Below are 18,514 nucleotides of genomic sequence, written 5' to 3' on the forward strand. Positions count from 1 at the left end.
CAACTTTCACTTTTCCATCTTGATAAGTAGTGACAGAGTCAGAATTTTTACTAAGAGAGTTCAAAATATAAAGTAGTAAACACACGAAGAACTCAGAAGGATTCAACATCTATTAATCATGTATAAACAGTATAATTTTTTGTCAAAAGAATTCAGATGAACCCCTTGACCCTATCTGGCTAAAGTCAAATTACAAAAAAAATACAAACAAAGTGAATTATGAAGTTTTCAAAAATATTTCATGTTATATAAGTGTGTGATGATCATGTATTTGGTATGTACATATATAGGAACATGTCTTGGGGGAAAAAAATTGTGATCTTTACTAATATTCATCTATTTTTTTAGATGGTTTTGAGATTCATTTTTGGAGAAATATTTGAAATTTCTACCAAAATCTTGTGTAGAGCTTGAGGTTTCGATAAAAAAGGCGAATGATCGGATCCTTTAATCTGGAAAACTTGTTCTGGTTGATTTGAATCTATCATAACTTCTTGAAGAGATGCAGGAATTGCAAAATCATCTTGTGTTTTGACATAAAATCTTGGAATTGAACCATAATTTGTTGAAGAAAGTGAAAGTTTCTCTGTTAATGGTCCAAATGGAACTTGTCTCATTGATACTGATGCTAATTCAACATCCTGAAAACGTCAAAAAAATGTTGTTACACTCGTGTCAGATCCTCCACGACATATATCTATTTACATTTTTAAAGAGTCTGAATAACATAGATAAACATGATCAATACCTTAGTAGGAGTTTGATTGAATAATACTTCCTTGATCAATGACTTGTCATAATCTATTGATGTTGGAGGTTGATCCTTCCCATTTGCATAACGAAAAATTTGAGCGCGTTGACATAAATTGTTCAATCCAAGCTACAAATTTAACAAATTCAATCTCCGTATAAGATTCTGTATCACTCATATAGTCAGTAGCAGAGCCAGAAATTCAAACCAGGAGAGTCAAAAAGTAACTTTTTTTATTCAAAAACATGTATCTTTTACTCTATTGACTATTTCCATAGTATACTTTTTCGACAAAGGGGTTCAGTTAGACCCCCTTGCACCTCCTCTGCCTCCACCCCTGCATACAACAAATTAAATCATGCATAACTAAGTATAATCTCCGTACCTGTACAGAGAACATATCGAGTGTACTCTGTCCACTCTTCAACATTGCTGCAGCAACGAAAATTGCTGCAGACACTTTTGAAGGATACAATTCCATTACATAAGAAATGCAAGCTCCCCCTATATCATGTCCGACTAATATAACCTGCATCAAAAAAATATCAAATTCTTTTACATCGAATCTGTAAGTATTTGCTAGTGAATTCATGATATTAGTACCTTTTTATCATCGTCGAATTTCTCAAGGAAATCAGTGAGGGGTTTTACATATTGTGAGAGAGTAGAAATGTTATTGGAATCAAAAAAATGTGCACCAGAACCAGTTAAGTCTATTGCATCAACATGATATCCAGATTCTTTGAGAAGTGTTGTAGTTTTGTACCAACACCAAGCACCAAATCCACCTCCATGTACTAGAACAAAATGTTTTTGATTCAAATCTTCAACATTTGTAGTACCCTACAAAAAAAAAGGTTTAAAACATGTTATTATACTGTTCGTAACAGAGTTACCTAAGATTTATTGCTCGAGGAATTACTTAGGTATTAAAATTTGCATAACTTTATACATTGTTTGGTTTCAAAAATGGGGGAAAACAATCTTTGCGTACAATCTAACATAAGTTATACCATGTTTGGTTGGTTTTTTCTCCTTTCCGCATAAGGCAAAAGTCATAACATTGCTTATACAATATTTGGTTTACGTTTTTCTTTTCTACGTATTAAATACATGTATAAGATATATGAAAATCTATGTATTATTTCAAGTAAAGTACAATATAACATGAATAACTAACTCGTGCATAACTAAATTATGTATTACTAGTACCGGCATATTAACTCTTCTCAACAACCAAACGACACCTAAATGATAATTAATTGCTGAAAGAATACAAATTTTCAAAAATGACAAATTTTTGGCTCAAAACAATACAAAGGACAAAAGATTTTTATATTTATCAATTATTGTAAAAGTTTTGAGTTTTGACTACGTACCCTATTTTATAACAAAACGACAATTAAGAAAAATAATTGAAACAAAACAAAATTGATTACTTAGAAACCAGAAAATTGATAATAATGTTCTCACTTACCCTTCAAAAGTTACTCGAACTCTAAATCTGCTTAACCACTTAAATAAACTTTATTGTCGATTACTTTAATGTGACCAAAAAAAATAGTTTTGTGACTTCAGACCCAATTTGATGGAAAAAAATTAGTTTATATTTTCTCGTGTTATCGTGGATAAAGTTCAGTTACATAAATTACCAATAATTTGAAGCAAATAGTATAGAAAGAGAAACCTGATGAAGAAGTGAATCAGACATTGATCTAGCACGTCGAGAACTTGAACTTCTTGGCATAATATTATTATTATAATTTCTCTTTTGCTTCCTTGAAGAACAATTTAAAGGATCTCTAAGAGAAACGGAACGTTCAAATTGACTGAACGTTCCGTTTTGATGATGATGTTGCAGCAACAAAGTTGCTGCAACTCGAGCTTGTTCTCGAATATAATCATGATCAATATCATGATCAATTATTCTAGAAGAATTCGGATAGATTATTCTATCCGATTTTCGACTAGTTGATCTGGAGATACATGGAGGAGGAGGAATATGACGACCATTAGATGATGATCTTCTAGTATTAGGAATATTATTTTTGTTGATTTTTTTTCTAATTTTTGTAGTTTGATTTTTCTTAGAAAAACATGCTAATGAATTTCCCATTTTTTGTTAGCATGTGAATGAGAAAGAAAAAATTGTGAACATGAATGTTCATAATATGTGTTTGTTAGAAGAAATGGAAAGTTGTTAAAGAAAGTGAAATTTCCAAGAATTTGTGGAGTCAATGAGAAAATTGATTTAAAATGGTCAATTATGTTTGGGGTAGGTACAAATAGTCCCTTAAGTATGTACTATGAACAATTTTGATCCCTTAAGTTTGTCAGATGTGAACACCTTTAATCTCCGTCAAATATTTAAAGAACTTTGTTAGAATTGATGAGAAGTTCGATTAAAAAAGGATGTAGTGTGCATGAATTCAAATTTGGCGATATAAATTTTGAAGTTAATTGATATTTTTAGTCTATTTTCTAGAGTTTGGTATAGTTTTTTAGGTGCAATTTTAGTCGATCTTTTATGTCGTAGTTTTTAGAGTTTGATGTGACCTTCCTAGTGCTTTTGGTTAAAAAGAAATTTACATAATTCCTTACGAATTCATTAAATATTACGATATAGAAATCAAAAGTGTTCGCTTTTAGTAAATTTAAAGAACCACAACTATTCAAACAATACTTGAGGGACTACTATAAACATGTCCCAAATATAAGGGACCATTTTGATCATTTCTGAAATAAATAGAAACTTTGGTTTTTGGAAAGTAGTGTGGAAGAGAAAAATATATATATATATTCATATCATGCAGTAGTACAATTTTGACCTTTGAATTTGAAAAAAATTATAATGTTTTGCATTATGGTTCAACACCTACACATCACTACTTTGGAATCTAGTGGAATATTTCTTACATCTTTTTTAAAAAAAGCACCTACTTGTACCAATAGAATGATTATATTATCGCCATTGAATATAATATATTCAATATTTTGAGAAATATATTAAAAATAAAATCTACATTTATATATAGCATAGTAATAAATATCACTTTTTATGAACAACTATTTGTAATTATTACTTAGGTGATTAATAGTGTAAAATTTTTAGTGTTGTTAAGTATTCATAAGTTACACTCGTTAGTGAAATGTTGTTTTAAAAATGCACAAAATATTATAGAAAATGAATAATAGGTAATAATAATGTATTATAATTATTGGCTAAGACAAAATACTCCTTTGAGAATTGTTTTCCTCCATCTTATTATAAAAATAAAAAGTTGTTAAAAGTTAGTGCTTTTGTATATTTTGGTGATTGACTTCCAGTAAAGGCAACTTTTTGGTCAATCTTTGATGTTCCCATTTCCAATTTAGAAAAAAAAAAAAAACTCCAAAGGAAAAAGGTTGAGTTAAAAAAAAATACAATCTTTACATTTTGCATATAACTATTTTTCTAATGAATGACCTTGGTGTTTGAGCACAGCTCGACTAATTTCATGTTAACTTCCACCGACACAAATGCCGAGTAGTTCTGTCCACCCAAGACTTGACATATGAGAAGAAATCACCGAATGTTTGTTTACCCTTGCTAGGATTGAGTCACTCTAATGAATTAGAATCAGTGTATCCGAAACCTACTAGCCCGTCTAATCCGAATCACGAGGGGAGAAGCACTCTCTATCTGAAAAAGATCAATGATAAATGATCCCTCTACATCAATAGAAGTGGAAAGTCTGCTAAAGATTATGTAAGAGGACTGTACCGATTATAGAGTAGCATTCTTCTCCTTCATATCGTCGTTCAACTCTGCAGACAGTGGATAGAGCTCGTAAACAGTTTCAACACCATACCTGTCAAGATAAAAAGTGTGCTTACATCTATGCATTCAACAATTTCAATCCTGTTTTGGGCACGTTTGGACAACGTCAACCCAGAGAGAAGCAAAAATCATATAGTGACAAATGATTTCACAATGTATAAACGAGGAACACTCGTATGGAATGCCACAGATGGATCTCATCAGGTTGTTGGAACTGAGAAATTGGCAAAACCAAAGTAGGCACACATTTAGTCTTGCACGGCATACAAGTGAGGAGCCAGCTCAACTAGGCACAAGTAATCGATTCTAGAAACATTACGTACATAATGATGGACTAGTTCATTAAAACTATACACACTGGCTTGGTGCGGAACAAGACAGAAGAAGTGTATATTTGGACTATCAAACTACTTAATGTGACCCTGCCAGTACAGATTAACTTTGTTATTGCAAAGTTGAGTCGAAATAAAAATCCTATCAAATCTTTACCTGTATTCACCGTCAGGCTGCTCCATAGCTAGTTTAAGGAAAAACGAGGAGAAGTGTGTCATCTTCACAGGAAGTGACACGAAGACCCATTTTTTCAACATTCCTCAGAATTTGACAAGCACGGACATAAGAATATAACATACTTGGACAATCAGTGCAAATGAGAAGAAGCAAATTCGTCGTATAACAGTGAAATATGACAAGCACGGACATAAGAATATAACATTTTATCAAAAGAACTGTGGAAGTGGAAAAAATCATATAGCAGAATAGATTTTCAATAATTTTTCCTTGAAGTTGAAGTACATATGCCCACCTGTGGATATTACAAGCATGTTTTAGAGAGTGACTGCCTTCTCTTCACTATTTATCATCTTGTTCTTCGGAAACCAAGTATTAGATACAGATCCAAGAAATATAAATCTTCAAATCATAAGTACATCCCCGTAAATATTCTTAGCTTATACTACATATGCACTGTGCTTATGTAAAAGTGGATTACCAATTAAAGCATATTAAAGTCACATGAAGTGAAGTGAATAAACCTTGTTATCCAGCATTTGTTTCAATTGAGTTATGTATGTAATTCGGCAAGTGGATTATCCCTTTAGAACTGCGACTCGATATTGAGTTTTCAGGCAGATAGATGCAAGATGATATCGAGTTCAAATTATTTAATTTTTTCCAAATGAGGATATTAACCTCAATTCTTAAATTATCTACTGAACAATTCAATAAAAGAAGTTCATTTAAGTAATATTTTCACACAGCTACCTAATTGCACCCCTGGATATAGACAAAGCAGTGAATTCATCCATCTCAAACTTCAAAAAATAAACCATTAAAAGAAAAAAAATCAACCTTACGATATCCTGCGGGTGAAGGCATGAAAATCTTCATTTGCTTCTGAGAGGGAAGTGATTCGAATATGGGAAATCAATAGCTTGTACGAAATACATGCACATATATTTATGCAAACTTGGTCAATCCATGGGTACAAACCCTCCTTCAATTCATCCACATAGTTGCATAGCCTTTTACAAGCTATACCTTCTCCTCTAGCACACTTGTTTCTATACAATCCTTAGACCCCCGAGTGTTACAGTCTCCATTCTCAAGAATGGAGACTATAACACGGGGATTTAAGAATTGGTATAAAAACAAGTATCCTCCGGTAGAAGGCAATAGCTTGTAAACTGCTATACGAATATGTTGATGAGTTGAAGGAGAACTTATACCCCGGATGGACCAGGTTTGCACAAATATATAAGCATGTACTTCACGCTTTCACCAGTCCAGGATCAATAACATACTTAATTCCAGGTATTGTCACCAATATCTCGAAAATATGTGTGTCCAGTATCACCTAAACACCACATGAATGAATTAAAATCTGGTTTCAAATGGACATAGCTTGCAGACTCAGAAAAAATACCAAAAATTTTCAGCCTTGAAATTTTTTGTCAAAACATACAAGAGAAAGTGGATAAAGAACTTGTCAGCATTATTATTAAACACAGCAAAACAATAAACAGATGCACATTCATAAAATAGAACAGCCAATACTAAAAAGGGGTTCAAATTCATCACTAAAATTATACCTGCAGCAATTGGTCAAATCTTTTCTCTGTTACTCAATCTTTTGCTTCCTGCAAAATTTTACAAACACAAAACAAAAAAAGATCAAATTTTTTTAACAAAAACCCTTCATTCATAGTTACACCCCCCACCCCCACCCATCACCAAAGGAAGCATTTTTAGCTTTTTACACACCTAAAACAAAAAAAGATCAAATCTTTGAACAAAAATCCTTCATTCATAGTTACACCCCCCCGCCCCACACACACACCCCACCCCATACTCACCCATCACCAAAGGAAACATTTTTAGCTTGTTACAAATATAGGGCTACGAAAAAACTAGTGAGTTCATCTGAACCCATGAACCCCACGTAGCTCCGCCTCTAGAGGGAAGTGATTTGAATATGAGAAATCACCAGCTTGTACAATATATATGGACGTATATTTACGTAAACTTGATCAATCCACAGGTAAGAACCCTCATTCAATTCATCCACATACGTAAGTAACATTTTACAATCTATAGCCTCTTCTTTAGCACATTTATTTTTATATTAATCAAAAAAGCCCCAAATGTTACAATCTCCACTCTGGAGACGAAAATCTTATCTAATTTTTCGTCTTTCAGAATAGAGACAACAACGCTTGGGGATTTCAGGATTGATATAAAGCAAACTATGTTGATAAGTTGAAGGAGGGTTTCGGACCAGGTTTGCACAAATATAGAGTTGGATCCATAAAAATCCCTATATATAAAAGGAAAAATTACTTAAATACACAACTCTTCTTTACCTATTCTCAATATTTTCCTACTCTTTTATTAAAATACAAAAATTCCTTATTTTCCCCCAATTCAACTTAACCTGATACTTTATTAGTTTAAGTATCCGCCCGTTATTAATTAAAGTATCTGCGCTACTATATTATGCATCTGTCCATTAATTAAGTATCAGTGCTGCTAACAACGTAATAATTTAAGTATCCGCCCGTTATTAATTAAAGTATCTACGCTGCTATATTATGCATCCGCCCGTTAATTAAGTATCAGTGTTGCTAACAACTTAATAATTTAAGTATCCGTCCGTTATTAATTAAAGTATCCGCATTGCTATATTAAGTATCCACACTGCTATATTATGTATCCGAAAAACACTAAAAAAAGGGATTTTTAGTAATTAATGAAAGAGTAGGGAAAGGAAGTAATTTCTTTCTTATACTATGTCATTTGCCTAATTTTTACTATATATAACTATAGGCCTCAAGGGTTTTTTGCACAAAAAAGGGAAAAAAATAATAGTGATTTCTGAAAGAAAAAAATCTATTAGCATTTTTCCAAAAAGGTTGGATTTTCTTATAAAAAGTGATTAAATTTAATTTAGAAATTACATAAATTACTTGACAAATAAAAATATATCATTACTAAAGTTTTTTCCTAAAATGAGACAATTTTAACCAGATTTCACCAAGTATGATTACTAAATTATAAAAAGAGACAATTGACTAGATTTCACCAAGTATGACAACTAAATTATAACATGTGTATGAGCTTAATTAGATACACAAAAAATGTGAGTGTATATAACTATAGGCCCCAAGGCTTTTTTGCACAAAAAAGGGAAAAAAATAATAGTGATTTCTGAAAGAAAAAAATCTATTAGTATTTTTCCAAAAAGGTTGGATTTTCTTATAAGAAGTGATTAAAGTTAATTTAGATATTACATAAATTACTTGACAAATAAAAATATATCATTACTAAAGTTTTTTCTTAAAATGAGACAATTTTGACCAGATTTCACCAAGTATGATTACTAAATTATAAAAAAGAGACAGTTGACTAGATTTCACCAAGTATGGCAACTAAATTATAACATCCGTATGAGCTTAATTAGATACATAAAAAATGCAAGTATAACTAAAACGTGCTATGAATTTAATAATAATTTTAATTTATTAACTTTAAATTTTTACTTTGTCTTTGTTGAAGTATTTGTGCGTGTTTGCTTTGGTGAATATGCTACTATAATTATAATTGGAGTTGAAAATACTAATTTTGTTAGATTAAGACCTTTGTTGAACAAACTTAGCATTCAAATGCTTTAATTTAGTGATAGCAACATGATTATTTTGAAGTTCGTTATCTTTAATATAAAAAAAAAAAAAAAAACATCATTCCCCCCCGCCCCCCCTTTCCCATGCATACGAGCTTAATTAGATATACACATCAGAGCAAAAAATGCAAGCATAATTAAGATGAATTATAAGTATAGTAACAATTTAAAAATTATCTTAAATCCCTATTCCACCTTTATGGAGTATTTATGTGAATTCGATATATAAAAGGTTATTGTTACTTCATATGACTTCCACACAAACGATGTAATAAAAACTCTTAATGCAAAATTTGATGATGAAAATAATTTTACTAATACAATTAGAGTTGACATTATTAATTTTATTAAAATAAGAATTTTGTTATGTACAACTAAAAGCATTCAAACGCTTTAATTTAGTGGTAATAGCACAATTATTTTGAAGTTTGTGGAAAGATTTAAAAACTACTAAAAGAAAATTTCGATTGATGCATTAGGGTAAGATTAATTCCAACTCTTACATTAGCTTTCATTAGCTAGTGTATATCATTTTCTTTAAGTCTATATATGAGATTCCTCATTATTTCTTCAATAATATCTTTTAGTTTTTCTTTAGCTGCTATTTTTTTTAATTCATGCCAAATTATAATATCTTGTAGGTTGTGAACTTTCACCATTTTACAGTGAATTTTAAATGGTATGCTACTAATAAAAATTATAGCCATACCTGCTTTCTAACTTTAAAAGATGATAAATCAGTCTTCGAAATTTTCTTTCTTCGTTTTTACAAAACAACCGATATCAAATTCTATAGGTATAGATTTGATGAATAAAAAAGAATGTGAAATAAAGATACCAGTCAATAGAGAATTTTTTTTTTTTTACGATTATGAATATTTTATGAAATAGAAAAACTTGAAGAAAAACAAACAAATATTAGCCTACTATTTTTATTTCCAATATTCTGCAACTTTCATATAGCTTTTGCCTATCTAGATAATGTATTAGCTATGACTCCAGCATAAAAGAGCACATTAATTCCGAAGTTGTGGATGAGTGAGACAACTAGCTCTAAGATTTTTTTTGTAGCTCTATGTCACGGACTTAGAGTCTCACTAATGCTCCGTGCGGCACTTGACAACTTACTCACGAATCTTTCACGATCTTGTAAGCTCAAGTAAGCCTTTTAAGACTAGATCGCTAAGAGAATGAAAAGGAAGACTTAGAGAATTTGGAAGAAGGCTTTTGTATTAGCTTTGGAAGATTGCTTTACACTTGGATGCTTGGATTCTTCGTTGGTTGCTTTCTTGGTTGGATGCCTTGCAAATGAATGGCACCCCCTATTTATACTAACTCCTAAGGACTAAAGTGTAAATTAAATTTACTTACAAGTCCTTATTTACACTTTGGTCCCTCCCTAGAATCTTCTACTAATTCTAGGAAATTCTAAAGCTTTCCAAGAAAATATCTAGTCCCTCTTCTAGAATTCTCTACACATTCTAGAGAATTCTTTCTTGGAAACTATCTAGGACCTTCCATTGCCTTCTAAGTTATTCTAGAGAATTTTCTTGAATAATCCAAAGGGTTCTAAAGTCTTCCGGAAACCTCTCCACAACTCTAGACCATTCCGCCCCTATTCGGACGCCAAATTTCTACTGCGAAGTGGCGGGACGTGACATCTAACTTTAAAAGATGATAAATCAGTCTTCGAGTATACTCTCATTTAGATTAAGAATAATTTGACGATATACTCTATTTTATATTCTATTTGTCCATTCTTCATCTTTAGAATTTATCGCAATTCTAGACTGATATGAGATCAATTATTGTTGCAACGATTTGATTGTGTCTATGATACATGTATGTCAGATACATGTGTTCAATAAATGCTCTCAGTTTATAATTATCAAATAAGTTCGGATGAATCAGTGCTATCACTTTCATGTAGCTAAATATAAAAGTGACAAAATTAATATATCAAATCATAATTCACACACGTTTTGACTGATTATTATCGAGTTAGCTTTATAACTGTATAATCTTAATTTTATGAAAACAAATCAACCTTAGATATCCTGAAGGTGAAGGCATGAAAACTTTCATTTGCTTCCAAGAGGGAAGTGATGAGAATATTAAAAATCAACAGCTTATACGAAATACATGCACGTATATTTATGCATACTTGGTCAATTCATCTAGGGAATATTTAGTGACATTTCATCAGGTATGTTGTTGTAGTAATGCAACGGCTTGTGGTGAATTATACCGCTACTATAATTGGAGTTGAAAATACTAATTTTGTTAGATTAAGACCTTTCTTGAACAACTTAGCATTTAAATGCTTTAATTTAGTGATAGTAACACGATTATTTTGAAGTTCACTATCTTTAATATTATTAAAAAAAAACCATCATTTTACCCCCTTTCCCATGCATATGAGCTTAATTAGATATAAACAGAAAAAAATGAAGTTATTCGATTTCACCTACCTTTATGGAGTATTTATGTGTATTCAATATATATGAGGTTATTGTTGCTTCATATGACTTCCACACAAACAATGTAATAGAAACTTTTAATGCAATATTTGGTGATGAAAACTTTTTTACTAATACAATTAGAGTTGACGCTATTAGAGTAGAGTTTTGTTATGTACAACTAAAAACATCCAAACGCTTTAATTTAGTGGTACTAGCACAATTATTTTGAAGTTTGTGGAAAGATTAAAAAGCTACTATTTTTTTTCTTCTATTGGTGAATTAGGAGCTAGCTTATATATTTCCTTTGAATTAATATATGAGATTCCTCATTACCTTTTCGATAACATCATATTAGCTCGATATAGGTTTCGAACTTCCACCCTTTTACCAGTCTTGAACGATGTGCCACTAATAAATTGCAGTCGAACCTAGTTTCTAACTTTAAAGAATGAAATAATTACACCTTAAAATGATGATACAAATATACTACTATACAAAATTATTTCCTAGTGATATATACATATAACAATTTTTGTCACATAACCAATATAGATTGTCATAAGATGATTGAAATCCCTCCGATTTCAATTAAAGAGTTCGGATTCGAGTCCCCGAGAACAGAAAAAAAAGCAACGCTAGAAGGAGGGGTCGAACCTCCGACCTTGTGGTTAACAGCCACACGCTCTAACCAACTGAGCTATTCCAGCTTTTGTTTATTATTGATGCATTTAATATACAAATTAATTTTACTATCTCAACTTACAAACAATTCTTAAATACTTATTTTAATATTATAAATATTGTGGTCTCAAACTTTTTAATGTATATATGTTTTTGAAATAAATTTTAAAGGCAGAGTAGTTCGACTATCATTCAAAAAAATAAGTCTGAACACATGAAACTATTTTTAGAAGAAATCACTTTGTAATGTCATCGCAATCATGTCAGATATTAGTTGTCATCACAATATCATCACTTTAAACAAAATGTCATCGCAATCATGTGAGATAGTAGTAGTTGCAATCACCATGTAACATGGAAATATCAAATATGTATACAAAACCAATAATTTCAACACCAAATATGCAAAATACTGTTAATATGAGTTGGAAGGATTCATTTGTTGTAACTAAGGAACATATATTCAAAGTACTACTCAAAACATGTTATACACAACCAAATTTGTCTTTTTTTTTTTTTTTTTTTTGATAACCAAGAAATCCGTCTATGACCTGCCCTTTGGACCAATCACAGTCTTCTAAACTCGGTGGATAATGGGCCCGCCCCTCTACCCTTCTCCACTTAAATACCGAGCTTCGCATTGCATGGTGTGGGGCTTGAACCTGCAACCTAAGCCACAAATCCTCCACCTTTTGCCACTCGAGCTAGGCCTTGGCAATAACAGTAACGTAGTTGGATGCTACGTACTTGTTAGTTCCCTCGTCGATGTTTCAGTAGACATCAGAAAGTATCTCACACCAATGTACATGGCAATACTAAAGACAGTGATAGTAACAGGACCAGTGAAAACTAACAAGTTTATGGTTTGCTTGTTGTCGCGTTTTCTGGAGATGGATTCAAATGAGTGAGCAGACCTCTTGGATCGATTGTTCATGAAGGAAGAATAGGAAGCAACTTCTTCTTTGGTAAGTGCTGGCCTGAGTGACTTTTTGACTGTTTGGAAGTGTCGATCAGATACAACTGTTGCAGATATGTTCTCTCTCAAAGCAACTATTCCAGCTTCTCTGCATAGCCCTTCAAGCTCAGCTCCAGTAAAGAGTTCTGTGTCTTCTGCAATTTGTCTCAGATTAACATCGTTATTCAATTTCATATCTCGTGTATGAACACTGAGAACCTCGAATCGAGCATCTAAGTCAGGAGGGGGGACATAAAGAACCTGCAAGCAAAGCAAATTGAATAAGATGTGACCATTAACGAGTACAATGATTGTTTCTTAAGAGTAACATTCGTGTTGAGATGCTAAGTTACACTAAGAGTTTCTTACGAGATCAAATCTTCCTGGTCGCATCAGTGCAGCATCAATTGCGTGGGGCCGATTTGTGGCAGCCAAAACAAGAATTCCCTGACAAAGCAACGATTAGAAAACACAGGAACCACAATCTATATCTGATCAAAATGATCCATTATTTGCATTCAGTACTTAAAAAACTGCAATAAATTTTCTGCTCACTTTAGCCTGCTCTAAGCCATCCATTTCGGTTAGGAGGGTGGATAACAGTCTCTCTCCAACTGTACTGCTTCCACTTGAACTTCCTCCTCTGTCATTTTAGGAAAAATCATATCGGGGTTTTGCATAAACAACAAGAATTGAGGAAGATAAACTTAAAACTCACAAGACATTGCTAAGCTAAATAAACTTACCGTCTGGTTGCAACTACATCAGCCTCATCAAAGAATATTATACTTGGTGCTGCAAGGCGAGCTCTTCGGAAAGCATTGCGCAATAAAGCTTCACCCTCACCAACATACATAGAGTACAGCTCTGCACCACTGTTCCATGATTATGAATTTCAGGAAACTGAATAATTAGTATTTGCAATTTTTAGTCAAATCGAATGCATGAGGTGATAATTAGTCAATACATTACATACTCAGTTATTGAAAACAAGTTAATAAAGATGGTTAACATCATAGTAAATACCAATCTGATGCCTTAGGCTCCAAAGGGACATAAACCCCAGCATACATTAGAGATTTAGGTAGAGCGTACTAAATGACAGTCATTTCAAACTACCTTAACATGTTTTTGGTTTTCCCGAAACTGTGATATTAGTTAGAATTTAACATGTTTTAGGTTTTCCAGGAACTGTCGTGTAAGTTAGCAAAGGCTGATGGAGACAAGAATCACTCACTTGTTGCTAAGCAATGCATGAAATAATTATTAAACAATAATGATAAGCTTACTAGATGCGTAAAAACGAAATGCTTAAATAAGAATAATAATTGACAATAAAGAAGATAGAAAAGGTTAAAAAGCAATGGATAAGTGCAACTGTGCAAGCACCACAAGTGTATAACCAGCTATTGGATTATTTTAACTTTCTTTTTGGTGACAGTGGTTTCTGGGCCAGCTTGTGTGCACCTTGACTATTTCATAAGATACCTACTATTTCTCATCAACACAGGTACCGGTAATTCTGTCCACCAAGGTAGATAGATGGGAAAATCACTTAATTTGTTTGCCTCACGGAGATTTGAACCTAAGACCTCATCGTTCTCCTCCCACTTCATTGACCATTAGGCCGACATCCTTTGGTGCTCATTTTGATTTATCAGTGCATGCATATGTTTCCTTCTTCTAATAGAAGCATTTATATCTAAAAACCATCATTACTAATGAAAGTTATCATTTATCAGTTCTTCGTAGTTCTTTTGCATCAAGAGATAGCAGGAAACAAAGCATCAAACAGCAGATAAAAGTTTTTATCATGCCAAGGGTAGAAGAGACCAGAATGGTCATCAGACCTCAAGGAGAAGAATGAAGCTTGGGCAGCATGAGCAGCAGCTTTAGCAAGGGTTGTTTTGGAGCACCCTGGTGGACCATGAAGAAGGATTCCACGGGAAGGTGATACTCCCAGCCGTTCAAATGCTTCTGAGTGTTTTAAAGGCCATTCAACAGCTTGCTGAAGCTTTTTCTGTTTCAAGAATTTAACACCATATTAGATTTTCTAAATATTCAACCTGACCTAATTGGTCATGTGAGGTTATACCTTAATGTCTTTCAACCCTCCAATATCTTCCCAAGAAACCTTTGGGATTTCAACAGTAACACCCCTCGTTATACTAGGACCAACCACTGATCTGGCATGCTTCCAATCTTCCATATTAATGCTATAAGAGTCATCCTCTATATTTGAATCAGAGCACTTTCTTACTGCAGACATTGCAGCTTCACGACACAGCGCCTCTAAATCTGCCCCAACATAACCATTACAAGATACTGCAACTGCTCGAAGATCAACACTCACATCCAATTGAAGCTTCTTTGTATAAAGCTGAAACGAAAACCAGCATCTTAAGATCAACTTCATATAGATCATACCACAGAAGGGATTGAGCAACCGTAGATGTCCACAAAGAGTACCATTCAGGTATTTCCTTAAACTGGTGCATGCTCAATACTCTATCTTATGCAGCTCACCTTGAGAATATGCAACCGCTCTTCCTCAGTAGGTGTTGTGACTTCAATTTCAGCATCAAAACGTCCAGCCCTTCTTAAAGCTGGATCAATAGCATCCGGCCTGCACATAAAATGTATAGGCGTCAAAGTTAATTGGGGAGGGAAGCGTATGACACCATGACACAGAAGCAAGCATAGAATTTCATGACCATCAGAAGGATATATTAGGGGCTTGGTGGCTTGCTTACTTACAGTAAGCAGGCACTGTTGCTTGCGTACATTCTTGAAGGACATAACAGTAAAATATAAAAATAGTTTTGATCATTATATTGTGGGTTTCATTTTCTTTTGGCAACTGTTTAGGGAAGGCTTCGTTAGGAAATTGGCATAGGTCTCGGCATCATGACCCCAAGCCTGGCTTTTTTTTTACTCTGAATAACTTCATCATCTTCTGTTTCTCCATCTCCAGTGTTCACTTCCCTTACAGCAGATCCTTCTATTTGTTTATTGCCATTCACTTCATTCATGCGCTCATTATCAAAGCTGAATGCATCAACAATGCTCTCATCAAGGAGCCCAAAGTCCATCATTTTATCATGCAGACCTCCAGATGCCTCTTCACCAGAATATACATTTGTTTCCCATTCTCTAGTCCATTACTTTCTCATATATGCACTTCTTCAAGCCCATTGTTAATGCTATAAGATTGTTCTACCTCCAACCCCTTTCCCGCATAAATGTCCTTGCTGCAAATATCACGGCCTACAGCTTCCCATGTGAGGGCTGCTAGGGAAGTTTTAATAGATGTTTTTACATAATAACGGACAAAAAATAATCTGTTGAGAGCAGGCTTACATGAGAGACACAGAAAAAGGTAATCCACCACAAAAATAAAAAATATTAAACCAAACAAAGAAAATGCTGCAGAACCCTTACCTATTGGTTGATGCTACCACCACAACATGTGATACTGATGTCGATGAGGATTTAATGGAATCCATCAACATAAAGAGCTGAGAGGCTACACGAATTTCTTGCTCCCTTCTGCAATTCAAGCACTCAAATAACATATTAGTAAAGAACATTGGAATATATCATCAACTCTACCCTACCAACATCTTCTTCTTTTTTTTCGGTTTTGTAAACCATAGTTTAAGCAAGGTCATTTTCATATGGATGTGGATAAAGTGATGCAACATATACCTAGAATCTCTACGAGGACAAAGAGCATCTATTTCATCTAAAAAGATGACTGATGGCTTGCCTAATTTTGCATGAGATGATGCTTCTGAAAATGCCTCCCGCAAAATTTTCTCACTTTCACCAGCATGAGCCCTGTGAACAGAATGGGGACTGCAAATACATCCAAAACCAGAAAGAACAGTAAGGCAAAGAAAAATACAAAACAATGCAAGATTCTCCTTGAAGTTAAATTACTTCATTCTTCTCTTAATGTATGTGTGGAGTCACCATACAATATAACTAGCATCAAAAGCTAAACTCTTTCAAAGCACATACGTTTTTCAGTTATATAGATATCATCAAGGACCATAACGATCACAGACTGCTCAGTGATTCAATTGACAGATCTGAACCAATTAGATAAATTTCTTCCAAGCATACTTATAAAGAACTTCTAGTATTTTTTGTTGTTGTATAACACAGGTCCTAAGGTGAACTAAATTGGAGAAGCATGGTTGGTAAGACTTCAGATCGACTACCCCAGCTTGCTTGGGTTGGAGGTGTCTATGTTGTTATCTGCCAGACATACATAATAAGGAAACGATAACATCGAACTAATAAAAAATGGACCATTACTTTTCTTGTACATAAACAACAAAAACAAAAACACATTTAGAAGTTCAGAGAAAATAAAGTTGAGTGAGAATCACACACCTTATTACAATCAAATGGGCACCACATTCTTGAACAACTGCTCGAACTAAGCTTGTCTACAATTGAAAAAAATACAAAAAGTTTAACCAAACAACTATCTCAAACCCAAAAGACAATTTCTAAATCCAGAGACATGATTTTGACTCAAATCCAAATGTCAATTGTAAAATTGACAAGACAGGATTTGGCAACAAACCAAAATGCCAATTGTGAGATTCAAAGACATGATTTTTGGCTCAAGGCCAAATGTCAATTTCCAATTTAAACAATCATGATTTTGGTTCAAAACCGAAAAGTCAATTTTAAACTAAAAAAAGACATGATTTGGCTCAAAGTCAGATCAAGAATAGACATGTATAGTACCTTGCCAGTTCCAGGAGGTCCATATAGCAACAACCCACGTGGCCACTACAGAAAAAATACGCAAAGCAATTAGAGTTGTCAATGAAGGATGATAAGCTATATATCAAAGCTATACTATCTGGAAAACATTTAGTACCTTTAGGCCAAGTTTTCGAGATTCAGCAGAGTAAAGAAGAGGATATGTGATGAGTTCTCTGAGAACTCGAAGAGCTTCAGCATTGCCGGCTATAGCTTCCTCTGCTCTCCACTCACCAGCACAGCTGGTGCTCCCACTGCTACTTTCCATCTCTCACAGAGTGTGCTGGAGAGGGGGTGGGGACCAATACTTTTCAGCAGTGGCCCTTTCTGGACTCGAAGAAGAACCCCAAAACCCTCAATTTTGGAGCTTCATTCAAAATAGCTCCTAATATATAAAGTGAACACTGTCAATGCTGTAAGTTCTCAAAAGTTTATGTACATTTATTAGCAGTACATCAAAATCTGCCTATAGCTTGATCAATAAATTGCCCCCAAACAGAAGCTATGGAAAACATTCTTCCTTCCCCACACCATTATTCAACAAGCACAAAGATTCAAGAAAGTACCCAACATATAATTAGTGGTAACAAATTCAGAGAAGCAAAAAAAATATTTTTTTTACAAGTATCACTAAAAGATAATATCTTTGAACATTCCAGAAAATACCCAACATATAATTAGTGGTAACAAGAATAGGGTTCTGATAAAAGTTCTTACCTTGTGAAGAAAATCACTCTGTCAGCAATGGCCGCTTGAGTCGTTCAGTGTTTTACTTTAGTTTTCTGAAAAGGGTTTAGACTAAGTAGAAAAAAATTAAACTTTAAGGGCAATTTTGTCCTTTTAAAAATATTTTGATACTTCATAAACCTTTCTTCCTACTTGGCCT

General features: G+C 33.4%; 2 protein-coding genes, 1 long non-coding RNA gene and 1 other non-coding gene across 4 annotated transcripts; all 4 read right to left on the reverse strand.

The window, feature by feature from the left end:
• Positions 1–225: 225 nt before the first annotated feature.
• On the reverse strand, positions 226–2,910 carry LOC125867531 (putative methylesterase 11, chloroplastic). Its single transcript, XM_049548070.1, has 5 exons — positions 2,439–2,910; positions 1,355–1,594; positions 1,137–1,280; positions 749–880; positions 226–641 (listed from the first exon to the last, which is right to left on the reverse strand). Exons 1-5 carry the CDS (start codon positions 2,865–2,867, stop codon positions 345–347), a joined length of 1,242 nt encoding a protein of 413 aa, XP_049404027.1. The 5' UTR covers positions 2,868–2,910; the 3' UTR covers positions 226–344.
• A 1,221-nt stretch (positions 2,911–4,131) lies between these two features.
• LOC125867804 (uncharacterized) lies at positions 4,132–6,741 on the reverse strand. The gene is made up of 3 exons (XR_007446672.1): positions 6,662–6,741; positions 4,515–6,426; positions 4,132–4,433 (listed from the first exon to the last, which is right to left on the reverse strand). It is a non-coding gene; the product is annotated as an uncharacterized LOC125867804 (long non-coding RNA).
• Positions 6,742–11,843: 5,102 nt separating this feature from the next.
• TRNAN-GUU (transfer RNA asparagine (anticodon GUU)) lies at positions 11,844–11,917 on the reverse strand. Its single transcript has one exon. It is a non-coding gene; the product is annotated as a tRNA-Asn (tRNA).
• Positions 11,918–12,257: 340 nt separating this feature from the next.
• On the reverse strand, positions 12,258–18,420 carry LOC125867454 (cell division control protein 48 homolog B). Its single transcript, XM_049547963.1, has 13 exons — positions 18,346–18,420; positions 17,747–18,013; positions 17,611–17,655; positions 17,248–17,303; positions 16,555–16,704; positions 16,288–16,395; positions 15,373–15,472; positions 14,942–15,226; positions 14,697–14,866; positions 13,593–13,721; positions 13,402–13,489; positions 13,216–13,293; positions 12,258–13,107 (listed from the first exon to the last, which is right to left on the reverse strand). The coding sequence occupies exons 2-13, from the start codon at positions 17,894–17,896 to the stop codon at positions 12,631–12,633; spliced, it is 1,836 nt and encodes a 611-aa protein (XP_049403920.1). The 5' UTR covers positions 17,897–18,013; positions 18,346–18,420; the 3' UTR covers positions 12,258–12,630.
• Positions 18,421–18,514: the final 94 nt, after the last annotated feature.

This window comes from Solanum stenotomum, chromosome 6 (genome assembly GCF_019186545.1).
Source record: "Solanum stenotomum isolate F172 chromosome 6, ASM1918654v1, whole genome shotgun sequence".
Classification (NCBI taxonomy): Eukaryota; Viridiplantae; Streptophyta; class Magnoliopsida; order Solanales; family Solanaceae; genus Solanum; species Solanum stenotomum.

What these genes read in the sequence shown, in the direction of transcription:
- LOC125867454 (XM_049547963.1), bottom strand. Translation starts at nt 17,896, where the DNA reads ATGGAAAGTAGCAGTGGGAGCACCAGCTGTGCTGGTGAGTGGAGAGCA. An exon ending in GAGGGTTGAAAGACATTAAG is followed by an intron (nt 14,867 to 14,941) that starts GTATAACCTCAC and finishes TTCTTGAAACAG; the next exon opens with AAAAAGCTTCAGCAAGCTGT. An exon ending in GATGTAGTTGCAACCAGACG is followed by an intron (nt 13,490 to 13,592) that starts GTAAGTTTATTT and finishes CTAAAATGACAG; the next exon opens with AGGAGGAAGTTCAAGTGGAA.
- LOC125867531 (XM_049548070.1), bottom strand. Translation starts at nt 2,867, where the DNA reads ATGGGAAATTCATTAGCATGTTTTTCTAAGAAAAATCAAACTACAAAA. An exon ending in TCGATATGTTCTCTGTACAG is followed by an intron (nt 881 to 1,136) that starts GTACGGAGATTA and finishes TTAAATTTGTAG; the next exon opens with CTTGGATTGAACAATTTATG. An exon ending in TCAATCAAACTCCTACTAAG is followed by an intron (nt 642 to 748) that starts GTATTGATCATG and finishes TGACGTTTTCAG; the next exon opens with GATGTTGAATTAGCATCAGT.